General features: G+C 48.1%; 1 protein-coding gene across 1 annotated transcript; it reads right to left on the bottom strand.

Annotated features, from left to right (window-relative positions):
* Nucleotides 1-993: 993 nt before the first annotated feature.
* On the bottom strand, nucleotides 994-12,017 carry LOC128720853 (protein peste). The gene is made up of 7 exons (XM_053814553.1): nucleotides 11,932-12,017; nucleotides 5,172-5,319; nucleotides 4,632-4,937; nucleotides 3,590-3,796; nucleotides 3,006-3,512; nucleotides 2,849-2,922; nucleotides 994-2,773 (listed from the first exon to the last, which is right to left on the bottom strand). Exons 1-7 carry the CDS (start codon nucleotides 12,015-12,017, stop codon nucleotides 2,302-2,304), a joined length of 1,800 nt encoding a protein of 599 aa, XP_053670528.1. The 3' UTR covers nucleotides 994-2,301.
* Between the last annotated feature and the right edge of the window lie 2,355 nt (nucleotides 12,018-14,372).

Genomic DNA, 14,372 nt, shown 5'->3' with positions numbered 1-14,372 from the left:
GCAAAATGGAAAAGATCAAATAAAGAAGCTAATAAACTGATTGTATAATTCTCAGGCAAAACATACAAAATTTGCTCGCAAAAGTAACAGGAGAGCATACCAGCTAAAAGGTATCAATTTGAAAAAATGAATCTGGGCATACTGATTACGGGCAAAACAGAAATTTTTATACAAAAGTAGCAGGAGAACATGCCAGCTAAGAAGTTTCAATTAAAAAAAATAATCGCTTAAGTTTCGGCAAATGCTTCACGTGCGCAAACGTTTAAAAAAAATTGAAATAGTTCTAAAAATAATCAATAGGTGACGCTAGTTGCATTAAAGATGAAATAAAGTTCTACTATTCATCAACAGATAACGCTTTTGAAACCCCAGACACTTCACATTTTAGAACTGAAATATTTCATATTTTATCAGCGTCATCTATGAGTGACTTTCAACGCAATTCTTGTTATACGAAACATTTTTTGTAGCACAGTTTTAAAATTTTAAAAAGTAAAAATTTTCAAAATTTAATATTTTTTTCAAAATTTTTACAATTTTTCTACCTATCAGCTAGTATGCTCTCCTGTTACTTTTGCGAAAAATTGTTCATGTTTGGCTTAAAAAGTGTTCGGCTAGTTTTATCTCCTTTTTCTCCTCTTTATCATTTTGAACGCTGTTTTCAATTTGCTTTTAATGAGCATGTTGTCTGCAAATACATGTGGCCGCAACATCTCTTGTACGAATATTAGTAGAATAATTTGCAATAATTTTGTGATTTTCAACAACTTTTTTTTCGGACTCTCGGCTTTCTCGAACTAACGCCCTTTGCACACGAAGCTGGGATTCAATCTATAGAACGATTGTAGTTGAACTTCTACAAACGTGTATCAAAATAAGTTCGTTTAAACAGAGTTTTAACACCTTTATACAAACCCAACTTCTCGCTAGTTTGGTAACATGTCATCCTTGTAAATAATTCAAAAACAGTTCTTCGTAAAATTTGTCCACGGATCGGTGTCGATCAATTTATTCACCACTTTTCGGATCAACAATCCAACGATTCGCGTGACATGCAATATTAGTGATGCAAACTTCGTCCAGGAATTTCGCTCAATCATCAACCCTCAGCGATACCATGTGATGTGACGAAATCAAACAAATCGTATTCCGGCGTGATAACAGGACACAAGTTCACATAATGGCACGCATATCATATTCAAATAATGGTAACGCATGTACGTTAAATCTTATCGTCATATTTTGCATGCACATCCTATCGCTTTTTCAGCTCATTTATCTCTCGCATCATTTAGCTTACTTCGTCCTCGTCGCTTTAACAGTAATTTTCAGTCCTAAACACTACATACATTTACTATCTGTTAGCTGATCCTCGCGCGATTTCCAGCCCGTCCATCGATATTCACCCTCACGTACGTTTGCCGAACCGTTGCTCTGAACAAAAGGGAATGATCTTTTAGGCTGAGCCGGGAATGGTTCTTACCATCAGAGGGAATGCTTTATACAACGTACATCAAAGCCCTAAACCTAACGCCTTACCAAACTAGGGAACGGACTTCAAACAGCAACGTGCGACAACGTGCTTGCGAACAAACTGTTGGATGATTGACTGGTGCGTAACGGATTACCTGCCTGAGTGGTGAACGTTAGCAAAAAGTTTGTTTCGTTTGGGGAAGCACGGAGAAAACTTACGAACAGAAGCTTAACATCTACGAGCCGCAACAAACAAGCGCAATTATAGCCTACGACACTAGCGATCATCATGTGGGGCGAGATTTCTTCACTAAATAGACCAATGGTTCATGCTGCGGCGGCATCTGGTTGGTGTCCTGCTGGTGTCCTTTAAACGACACTCCCGACTCTCTACCTAATGATGGGTTTGTTTCGCGATCTTGTACTAATTAGATTAATCGTAAAGCACCGCTGTGCTGAAATCATGCACGACAGGAATTCAGAGTGGACATGAAGTGGAAGTAAGAAAAGCTTAAACTACGCCGTGCAATGCGCACAACCTAACGAATGTGTAATGTTACAGCAAGTGTACGCGATCGGCAGCAGGTCCTTGTGACTGTCGACGAGAGCCCACCGGAGGAGTTGAGTCCCATTTCGAGCTGCTCTACTCTTGCTGTCCTTTCGATTGTGTATCACGTGAAAAATTGCCCTCTCTCTCTCTTTCTGGTTGCGGTGGTTAATGTGGGGATCAAGCTTCTACACTCCCACTCAGTCAGTGTCAGTGTCAGGACCTCGCGTAATATCCTTGCCGTAGAGGATGGCGCCATTCTGCTGGCTCACAGGATGTGTTCACGATTTCACAACCGTGACACTGCGCCCATCGATCAGTGGGGCACTTTCAGGTTCAACCGGATGTTCCGGGCTTGGTGTTTCTGACTTTTCCGGTTTCTCAAGCAACTTATCGACCAACACGATCGCAGTGGCCGCTCCGATCGTCGGATGTTTGCCATTTTTCTCCACCGATTCGAGCAAACCTTTCTCGCTGACGATCGCGTACGGTCGTGTCCCGTTAAACGCCGTCATGTCCTTGGTGGTTGTCGTCCCTGCGATCACTCGACGTCGCCGTCGGAACAGAGCCCGCTCGGCGGGAGTCCAGAGCAGCATCACCAGCCCAAACAACACCATCACGATGCCACACCAACGCACGATCGATGGTACGGTCAGTGCTTGACCAATTTCTCCGGCCAACTCCGCTGGCATTAGGACGTGTTGTTCGAACCACAACACTGGCAGGAAGACGCGCTTTAGGTCGGTAAACAGACTGCAAAAGGACACAGGAAAGATAGACGAGTTATAGGGCGAACAACCAGGCACTCCTTCGAAAACCGAGACTCACTTGATGTTTTCGTACGATTCGAGCATTATGTTAAGCTGCAAGCGAGCCGCGACGTCTAGTGGCACGGAAGTGGTCTGAAATGTGAGAAACAAAACCAAACCAGTGTTAGTTGAAGGTGTTCTCTGTCTGTTGATCACTGTAAAGGTGTCATTCATACCGGTTCAAGTGCCATGTAGAACTGATGTTTCTCTTTCGACGGGTTGAGACCCTCAACCTGATCCAAGTAGTACGGATCAGCACCGTAGTAGTGCGGGAAGGACACGAATACGGGCGTCCCGAAGCGACAGGACGAGATGTTCAACACACCCGAGGGTACGATCTCACCAGAGCTAAAACAAGCCGTCTCGGGGTAGAGCGTTCCGTTGTCGATGGCACGACGATCACCTGAGTACTTGTACGCCGGTAAACCGTGGATGGTTAGCTCCTCTTCGAAGTCCAGTGGCAGACTACGGCACATGTCGGGTGTAAACAGCTCGATCGGGCGATCTTTGGACAGACCAGGTGGGAAAAACTCGCCTGCCGAACCGTTCAACATGCCACAAGCACCCTCGAAGAAGTCCGTCCGGGGTTTGTAGTTCCACTCTCCCATTTTACCCAACATTGCGATGTTCTCGGCGCCCGTGTGCATGTTGTAGTGACCGATCAGATCGGCGGAGTTGTTGCGCTGTTGATGGATTGCGGGTTGTTGGGTTAGAAAGAGTTGATTTTCGTCGGTTCGTCGGTTCTTCTTGAGATGCTTACCGTGTAAAACCAACCGACACGATCGAACGGGATCTCGTCCGCATCGAACATATGCTTGCCCATTGTCACCATGTGATCTTCGTAGCCATCGAACAGCAGCTCGCCAGCCGTCTTCACTACGTGCAACTGCTGGTCGTACACGTTCAGACCCATGGAGACACCCTTTTGCTTGAGATAGCCCCAGTACTTGGAACGTTTTGCAGCGGACTGGAAGTTGAAGCGAAAGAGAAACGTCAGATAGTAGTAACACGGCTCAACTATCGGTTGAGATCGAAGCCAGATGTGTGACATATGTCAAAACACCGAGCCGTGCAGATGTTGAGTCGTTTTTTTGTTTTTTCACAGCATTGAAACTATTGTACGGAACAATCGCGTCCAAAAAATAGATTCCGTAAGCGAAGTTTATGGATGCTCGCCTATTTCAAAGTAAACTGCAAGTAACATCTTAACCTCAACTCGTCCCATAGTTCCACTGATCGCATTGCGACCGTATTATGTGGGGTTTTCCAATAAAACAATCGATCTGCCTTCGGTGGCGTGTTACACCATTACGGCTACAAAAACGATGGCCAGTGCCGGAGAATCCGCTCGACATCGTCAATCCGCCAAAGCCATCATTAAATCCACGTTAATAGCCGAGGAATCGATGCTTCCCCGTTCCCCGACCGTTACAGCATTATCGAGATAATGCGATTGTCACCCGCACTTGTCCCGTTTCGTGTCTAATTAAGGAGGGATTTTATACACTCAACACCGCACGGACCACCCTCTTGGCGGACTCATTCAACCTGTTCCCAGTACGTCGAGTTCGGTCAACGTTTCTCGATCGCGATTATTGCGGTATCGGTAAGAGCACGATAAGAGTTGGGAACGCTGTTGACTAAATCCTGCGCACTAGCAACATTCCATTGTGCACGAAGCGATAGTGTGGGGCGTAATCGATTACGGTGATTAGGATGTCCCAAAGATGAAGAGTGTGAGCTGCAAAGTGTCTACGAAATGAAGATCCTGTCGGTTGGCCGATCGCACGTGTTCTACCTACCACGGCCACTATGTTGACGCTGCTGATCACGTCGTCCAGTCGGCCATTGCTTCCCTCCTCATCGAAGTAGTAGAGGCTCTTCTTGCGGAAGCTGACAGTGGAGTTCGCATCGTGCCACTCGATGTCGATCTTTGTCGGATGTTCGATAAAGCGATACGGGCCAAGTTCTTCGAGGATCGGCTTCGTGGAATGGTTTGTGATGTCCTCCGGGTTCGTCCAGTTGAAGAAGTACACGTCCATTGCGAGTGGGAACGGTGGTGACACCCAGCCATCGTAGGCACGCGATTTCGGTCCCAACTTTAGCTCCTATTTGGGGGACAAATGGGAAACACTACGAGAATTAGTAAATTGCCAGTAAATCCTGAGTAAATTGCTCGCTTTTTTCTCAATGTCTTGCAGCAGATTGCGCTTTCTGGTACATCTCTGATCAGACCGAGGGTCAATCAACGAGGGTTAATTAATGGGCAATCGATTTCAAGCTGCAAGCGCTCAACTAGCGCAGTCAGCCACTTCTACCGCGCAAAAGGCCACTTTGCGTACCTCGTGCAGGATGTCCTGGAAGATGATCGGGAAGAACAAGATGAAGAAGGTACCGCTGGCGATCAGCAGCAGTCCGGACGAGGTCAGAATGCAACGCCGGTTGCAGAACTCCTTGACGAGCATCGTGTGGCGTTCCGCTGATGTCGATCTGTTCCGAGAGGAAAACAAAACATAAACGTCATAAACATAAGAAAAATAAAACGAGAAACCATTCAGATCCAATTAGAACCAGATTCTATCACCGGGTGGGGTGAATGTCAAGCACGTTAGCTGCGCGTTTGAATGGCACACTTTCGAGATGGAGGACAACTGACAACACAAAGACACCTTTCCTGCTTTCGCAGGAGAAGTAGCAAGTACGATCGTACAACCCCCGGTAGGGTCAGAGATCTTGATCGATAGAGGTTTCCTCCACCTCTGAAGCGGTTTTCAACCCTCGGTCCGGACGAAGACGATCCCTTGTGCTGCAGATCGGACCCGAGGGTGTGTGACATCGCGAGTTAACATCAATCAAAATTCAATTTCGTGTCTCTAGTTAGCGACACCATCGCCGACATCATTGTCAGCCTTGAACCGGCAGTGCGTTACACTGGTCTAGTTGTTGCCGGCTCGTTTATCGTTTATCGAAGCGTCTTTGTTTCTCCCGGTTCGGTGGCTCGTTACAGCTTGTTCTAAGTTGCTGTAACAAAACGCGTGTCTCTCTTCGTCCACTGCATGACATCTTACTGGCGATCAAGCTAGTGGATCTTCCTGAATCAACCGCACCATCGTAAAAGTAAAGCACATGGTAATGAGCCACCGGCTTGAATGTCACCGTTTTTTACGCCAAAATGACATGTCGGATGTACGAAAAATATGGCCCTGTTTTAGCTTACAAGATCGTCCCCAAGTATGGACATTCCATGGAGAGGTTTAATGGTCATTTTGGAAGCTCAACAGCTCGCTTGGCGTCTCAGGAAATGGCGTTTCCCGCGGTGTCTAACGTGACGTCGTTTCACGCTCCGTCGATCGATGCACGCAGAACGGCAAATATTGAGCCACAAACAAAAACGTGCAGGAAAAAAGAGCCAGCCCAGACACACGCACATTAGTTCATTCTTTCGAGCATGCCCAATTACCTTTCGGAGCGCACGGGCACGGTGAATTAAAAGCGCAAAACAGCCCTTCGGTTTGGGGCGTTTTGGGTTTTTAGGGGGCCCCCAGCATTGGAGCAGCATTACGCAACACTACGCGCCTGCGGATTCCTCTTTATCGTCGCGTTCGCAAACACAAGCTTGACATTGACCTAGCACGACCAAGGTTGAACCTTCCATCAGTCCGAGCGCGAGCACTTTAATCAATCTTAATGAGAAACCAAAGCTTCCGGAGCGTCGTTGACAGGCCATCGGATCCAACAGCCCGGGAGTCGCGAAGCCCAAAATTGGGAAATCCCCAACGAAACAAGCCTACCGGAGGCAACCACAACACCAGAAGATATTAATTAACTTCTGGATTGTTCAAAGAACGTTCTGTAGGTTGGTGGAAAAGGCGAGCAGGAAGCGATTATCTTTTTTGTTTCTGTCACATCATCCTCTTTTTAAATGGCGCGTTAGTCACGATTGCGAAATTTTTCAAACGCATCCGACACGGTCCTTTGGATTTTCAAATGCCTTAGCGTCATCTGAAGTCGGGCTGATTTCCGCGGTTTGTTTTTTTGGGTTTCTCGCTTCGCGAGAGCCCATAACAATTAGTCAGCAAATATCCTCAAATATGGCGCCCATCCCTTGGGTTGGATCACGAAAATTGCTTTCCCTTTCAAGCTTTGGATTGTTGGGGCGTTTTTCGCCAACTCCCTGCGCAAAATCTCTCATTCAAACGATCTGTCAGTGCTCCAAAGCATCCGCCGTTTTCTTAGATTGCGCGTAAAATGGCGCAGATCGCTACTGTTTCGCTCATGTGCGACCAGGAAATCCAGGGGTCGACCTGATAACCGCGTTCACTCCTCATTCCCGCGCAGATCGATTGGGATTTATTGTACAAATCGAGTGAGCAGTGACGCGATTCAATTTAACGGACAGTCGTTTAGAGAATAGAGCCATCAGTTTTCGACTCCTCCATGTCACAACACTAACCTTGAGAGGAGAATTTTCCCTAAATCCACCGTTTCCTGTACAATCTACTCATATCCGATGTGTGCTCTTTATCATTGGAACAAAACATTCCACCCAAACGCAACGCCTCGAGCTGATGTAATATCGTGCCCTAAAGCCGAAAATCGATCGCCAAGGGATCGCGCCCTCATCCCTTTCGTAAGGGCAGATAACACCGACATCGCACGTGCAGGTGGCGGATTCGTCGTTCAAGCTCGAGCCAACTAACAAAACAAACCGAAAAAAAACACGTCAATTTTCCCCAACCAAAACTCCCAACAATACACCACCGCGTGGTACTATCTTATCGAGTGATACACGGGTACGATAAAAGCAAAAAATGCGGCCTTCTCAATGAGCAGCCCTCAGGAACACATGTTCCAGAATGTTTCCCCTCAACCATTCCGGTGTTGATCCTTCCGTGTTAGTAACACATCTCGCGAGGAAGTGGCTTCTAGTTCTGGGCCCATGATTACGGCAGCGATCGAGCAATGTCCTGTGGTCCTGTTTGACGTTGAGCTAGATCGAAGTTGCGCCCACGAGGATCATAAACAACATCGATGCGACATAAGCTACCGGGAGTATGGTGTGTAGACAAATACGCGCACCCGAGCCGGGTGTTATCTGACCCGGGTGTTATCTCGCCACTCGACCTGAAGCACGGGTGTTGGTAAGCATGGCAGTTGCATGTTGCACTTTCACACCCTCTGAGGTGCCTCTTATTCGCCGGAGGCGTAACCGCGAGCAGGCCACGAGAGGCCGAAGATCAGTAGGTTGATACAAAAATCGAAGCAAAAATCACGTCCTCTACGAGTTTCCACAGAATTGATAGGGTACGACTCGGGCGAAAGTGCCTTGTTGCAAATTGAATTGACCAAATTTGTGAACACAAACATCGCGCACGAGCACCTCCACAATCGGTCGAATGATAAGCCGACAATGCTAGATCGCCCTCGGGTTGAGCGGCATTCGTGCTGTTGTTGGAAAAGAAAATCAAAATTGCGTGTTTTACTTTTCGTATCGCAAATCATTATGAATAATTAAATTCTCGGTGCATGCGCGACCCTCAAACGTACGGCACAATCGAACATGCATAATCGGCGGATTAGTCAAACCGCATGCACACAAAAAATAAAGGAAACACCACGAGACCGCACGATTGAGAGCAGAGAAACCGCGGCTCGCTGCTTTCATTCAACTCGACAAGGTCAACCAGGTGGCAGACGAAAACGCCGCAATAGATAAGAACCTGGCTCACGCGCCGAAAAGGACCCTTCAAGGACCCCCCTTATCGCAAATGGAGACGCACCGGCTCCCAGATGCGTGTGGACGGATTCCTTTTTGATGGGCGTCCCATTCATCCGCTACCCATTCAGATGCAATTTAGCATCCCTGTTTGGTTAGACCGGGCGAAAGGTCAAGTGAACGCCGAGAAGAAGCGGCCAATTTCCCAGGGCTCGCTTCCTGACCACGGGATTCACAGTCTCGAGGCTCGAGGCCTTTAGCCGACGAAAGGCGCCTTCTCACACCGGGTGTCTGGGAAATTGAGTTACGACGAATTAGATCAATTGGGTGCGGTTTAATTGACCAATTGTCGGGTCGGACTGTCGGAGCGTCGCGAAGAATTCCCTCTGGACGGATTCTGCCGCCGTCGGTGATAGTGAAATGCATCAAGTTGCCCGGCTGTTGCTTTGAGGTGAACGACTCGAAGGTATCGCCTTAGGTATTCACTGTATGTACCTTTGTTTGCTAAACCGACAAATGACCGTGGGGTGGTGAAGTTGGAGCTAAAATTTGAAGCCTCCCATCTGCTGGTCGGTTGCTGGAAACGTCATCGATTGAACGATAACGTAGAGGGGCGGTTTTTGATTTTCCACGACCACCGAGACAAGGTCTCAGAACGTAAAACAACAACACGATGCGTCATGCCATCGGAGGCAGCATGATTTTGCGGTTTAGCTAGCAAAGCTAGCAAACGAAAGAAGCAGTACGACAAGAAAAAATAAGGGAGGCTACACCATTCATCGTCATCGCCGGGGTGACTTCATGTTCAGTTTATCTTCGAGGGATGGCGTGTTCTAGCGCCAGACGTCTCTGTTTCAGTCCACTCGATCCGCAACGAAGTCTGTCCACTCGAAAGAGTGTGTTAATTGGTTGCCAGTTGCGAGACATTACTCCGTTTTGTGGGGTGTCGTCGAAATGGCGCGATAAAATGGCACAATTGGTTGGCCTTTTTCGCGTGCGTTATCTGTCACCCGTTGGAGGCCGCCATCGATAGGTGGTTTGGGTGGTTTTTTTTGGGGGTAGTTGTCAGCAAAATCCACACGCTCTTAGCTCACAAACAGGTTGGCGTTTCGTGCGGAAGTCGTATGGAAATGAGCTACCAGCGCATCTACAGCGGCCCAACTGAGAACATTCATTTCTGCATTTTGGCATTCGAGGATCAAGCCGTCGTGTCGGAGGTTTTGGTGTTACAACATAAATTAAGCTAACAAAACCGCAGGTGTTTTTCGATGCATCGGGATGAAATTGGTGAAACAATTTAATACAACGACTGTTGAACGGTCGCGATTAGATATCGGACCTTCCTGTGGTTCGTTCCACCGGTACGCAACCCATCCCAAAAACCACCCTCTCTCGCTCAAACGGGTTTGCGAAACCTCGCGCCAGGGCCTTATCACCAAAAAGGCAGGCGTATCAACAGCAGGTGTGCAGTGAAATCATGTGCCCAGGTACGTTACCAACAATGTTGGGCCGTCTGGGTTATCGGACCCAGTTCGCAAGCTCGAACTATGCGGATGACTCAAGAAAACCCTAGGCGTATCTCGTGAAATGGTCCGCGGAACAAACTTCTCTGTGTGGCCTTAGTTTCTTCTTTTAGCTCTAGAACAAAACAGCTGATCTAGAAGCTAGACAGTGGATCGGCATGATCAGCTGCCCCGGTTTAAGTACGCCGTGTTGCTGGTGCCTTACACATCTCTCGCAATCCTCCTCAGCCTGCTTCGATCGCGTCTTACAACATAAGATGGCGCGAGGGTTGCTGATAAGCCAGTAGCAAACATTTGCGATTTTACCTCCCTATCGTCACAGGGCGTTGCTGGTGTTCTGCCGGACGAACCTTGCGCAAGTGGAATAAAAGTACGCAAGGTAGGTTATTCTTTTTTGACAGCGGTTTTTTTTATTGGGTTGTTTTTCTTTTTGTTTGGAAGAATTTTAGAACAGAGCTCATCGCTCGATGGGTGTTATGTGCGGATGCATGTTCCCATTCCTATGCATTTCAACCTGTAATGAGGGAAACTTTTCCAACGTCTAAGACACGAACGAAACTCTACACTCTAGCCTCAATTCGTGCGACTTCAGACGCATCGAAATCTAGCGTGTTTAAATTTCGAATCGATTAGCAGTTACTGCAAGTATTACTAAACGCACCGATCAAATTGGCGTGAACGGTGCGCGAACGAATCGCGAGCAGAATGCATTTCCGAGCAAGGTAAGTCCCTGACAGGATGTGTCTAATGGGCGATGTGGCCTTTTTTTACAGTTTTCCATCCGCGATTGTTATGGAAATAAACAGCTTTCTGGCACGAAAAATACGAGCCCATTGTAGGGCCCGCCAGGGGTCGTCGGATTTATTCGTCACGAGAGCTCGAGAACACATGGCCAAATTTCACAACACACGCTCGCAAAAAGGCGATCGTTCTCGGCACGTGCTGATTCAGCAGCGTAGGAACCGTAAGATCCCAGACTGCATCGTTGGAAATCCTTGCCTTCATTGCATTGTTTGTTTCCAAAGGACCCAGAAGGTCACCAAAAGCGATGCACCGCGCTTGTTAGCGGGTTCCGCCAGCGATAGTGTCATGTCATCGCGTCAAAGCGGAAAGGCGTTCGAAACGCTCCCGTTTGGCGTTTCGATGGGGTGCTTCGAAAAAAAAAAGCCTGAAGTCCGTTATCTGCCACAGGAATGCATTATCAGTCATCACAAATACTTGAACTCATCGGGACCGGGGCATGGCAGCAAATAGGACTGATTACATCCGGGGACAACGGGGTGTGAGAATGGGCATGCCTGACTTACCTTCTAATCTTAACGGAAAGACGCTTTTTGGAATCGGTGATTATCCCAACGATTCATTTTATTTTCCAGGAACCAAGAGTGGTTGCTCTTTCTTTTTTTTTTGTTTTTGAGAGTACATTTGTAAGCCTTTTTTCACCTACCCTAAAGCCCGAACACCCGAAAGATAATGCACTTTTCCCTTGATAAGGGAAAATCCGTCGATTGCCCTTGTCCGACCAAGCCCTTTATCAGGATGCATCCCCGAACGCCCCGCTCCAAGTGCATCCCCGAAGATCCTTGCGTCCGGGACGAAGAAGAATGTTGAAGAATCGAGAAAAAGGCCAACGTCGAATCACGTCGAGAACGGGCTACTTATCGACCGGTTTGCTTATCGAACGCGTTCATACGAGCGCACGATAGTGGCGAGAGTCAAGTGACACGCTTTATCATGAACCGATAAGTCCATGGGAAGGACCAGGACATTAGGGAGAAAGTCCATTGCCGGAAAACCGGAACGAAATTTTGGTTTCTTGACCTCAAAATAAGAATTAATGTTGCAACAATCTGATGCACTTACCTTACAGGACCGGTTTCGCCGTTCGCTCGCTGGTAGACGGTGGCTTTCTCCGTGTCACCGGCCAGCCGTTGCGTGGATTGTAACATAAAAATGCGCGATCGTGCCGCGATCGGAAGCGAAGAATCCTCACGCCTCCTTGGACGGAACGTTTGTTCCGGTGAAGTGCTTTATGTAACGTCGCGCTAGGCATCAACAGCGCATCAAAGCGCACACACAAAAAAGGCAACCCTTAATGGTGTGCAAGGGATCGTCCCTTGGACGTATCACTGTGTCGTCCACCACTCTCGATCGTTCTTTGTCTCGCGCGAAAGAGCACGCGATCGGCACGCGTTAAATGCGCACTTCCGGTGGAGGCTGCAAATTTAATTTCCCCTGCCACCGCAAAGAACAGAAGATCACAAAGCTGAAGATGCGCAATCCGTAAGTTATCCGCAACACGGGGTTCTTTTTATCATTTACTTTCACCTTGACTGACGCTGTCACGTTGACTGGCGAAACACGTTCCCCCAAACCGTTGCACTGCGCTTAACGTGGTCTTGCGTTTTGTCACTCTTGCAAGCGTTGGAGACACTTTTTACACCAAATTTAGCACCGATCGCGCACTCGCACTGGCGCCTGTGGCTTCCTGTGCAGCCTTCGCACGATCTTCTGCGGCACGGAATGCGCGTCCGTTTTGACGTTTCGATCGGGAATGCGTATGTGTTCTGCTTTCCCACGTACCGAGTGACAGGATTATCCGAACCTTTCCGGTGTGTTGTGCTCTTATCGGGCCACCACGAGATTGCGCGGACGAGTGAGAGTGTGTGAGAGAGAGAGAGAGAGAATGACAGGGTCACGGACAGGGACGAGACCTCAAACTACGGGGCAATTAGATCGCTTGGTATGAACTCCCACACTTCACGAGATAAACCGATTGCGCACACGCGTTTGTGTATGTAACGCACACTGATAAGCGAGGTCCTTTGGGAGGTGAGATTTCGATCACCGTGCCAGAGTGCCGAAAACGCAACTGAAACTGCGTTCACTCACCGCACCGACGCACCCGGGATAGAATAAGCGAAAGAAGCGCGGATCGTGCCGAAACCTGGCCGCGACGGCGTTCACTTTATGATTGACCTGCTGCGGTACCGAGCGTCGCTATCAAATACTCGCTAGCGGAACGCACACCGCCAAAAGTGCGTCCAGAACGTCGGATGATCCGCCGGTGCGGACCGGTACCGGTGTTGGTGGGGACACCCTGTGGGCCTCATCGCACACTCGTGCGTTGCGTTTTCGTGCGGAGTTCCGTTCGTGAATCGGACAGCAGGAGGCCACCGTCTTGTTGGTTGGACAAAGGATAACGCAAGCTGTGTTCGTAGTCGTGTTGGTGCTGTTTTACGATTAAGGATTTCGGAAATTTAGGAATTTAAAAGCATGAGTTTAACGCACAAAAACGCCTTAATGACGTGTGCTAAAGTTTTTAGTACAACCGTACCCACTTCCGTAATGATCGTTTTCTAGAGAAACCCAATTTGGCATCCTTGCTTTTTTTCACAACCAATGAGCCGTGCCTCTGATGGATGATGTCATCATCCAAAAGAGTCAGCACATAATGGCTAAAAACGTTATCGTTTACCAAAATCCCCTTAAAAGGCCCCACAAAACGCAAACCATATTGTCCACTACGCCTTCGTCGAGTGACACACTGTGCGCTCGAGGGGGCGCCTGGTTGTTTCCGCGAGCAGATTATGCCACCGTTGCAAGTGTTGGTTTCGTTCGTGGACGGCCTCGGAAGGCCGGCGAATGCGCGCAATTTTTTTGTTTGTTGCCGTTGCTATTTTGCGTGACACGCTGCCCGCGCTGTTCCACGTGCTACTTAAACGCAACGTACGCATGCGCTCTCGGAGGCGATCGGACCTAGCAAGGAACCAACTTCAGGAGCGCTCATTCTTGGGGTCACCGGGTGCCAATTAGAGTGAAAATAAATTACAATCAAAAAATTTTGTCACCGAATGGTTACTTTCTCTGAGTCCGTGCTTCCGTGATTGCCTGCATCCAACATGTTCTATTGATTCTGGTCAATGGGGGGCTGTTCTCGTGCGAAACAAATACTACGTGAGGGGTAGCAAAACCGTTTTAACGGGTAGAACCATCAGAAGTGTGATTTGCAAATTTGTACGAGCTCTCGTTACGATGCGTCATTGCGAACGGGCCGCTTTAGTCGGCTGTTTGGCTGTGGTTCCCGCTTCATTATTGCCGCCCTTTCGAGCTATAGTAATGAGAAAGATCGCATCAGCAGCTCACGGGCGCTGCCTAGCCGAGTTGTTGGTAAAACTCGAACCAAACCCGTACAATGAAATATATGCATTTTCTAATTGCGGCAATGCACTAATCACGAGTGGAAATGTACACCAATGCCACTAATCATGAGAGTTGTCGAAGAAAACGTAGGAACGGAATCT

The sequence above is a fragment of the Anopheles nili genome, chromosome 2 (assembly GCF_943737925.1).
Source record: "Anopheles nili chromosome 2, idAnoNiliSN_F5_01, whole genome shotgun sequence".
NCBI classification, from domain to species: Eukaryota; Metazoa; Arthropoda; class Insecta; order Diptera; family Culicidae; genus Anopheles; species Anopheles nili.
Note: the sequence above shows the minus strand (reverse complement) of the source record. Positions and strands in the feature narration are given on the sequence as shown.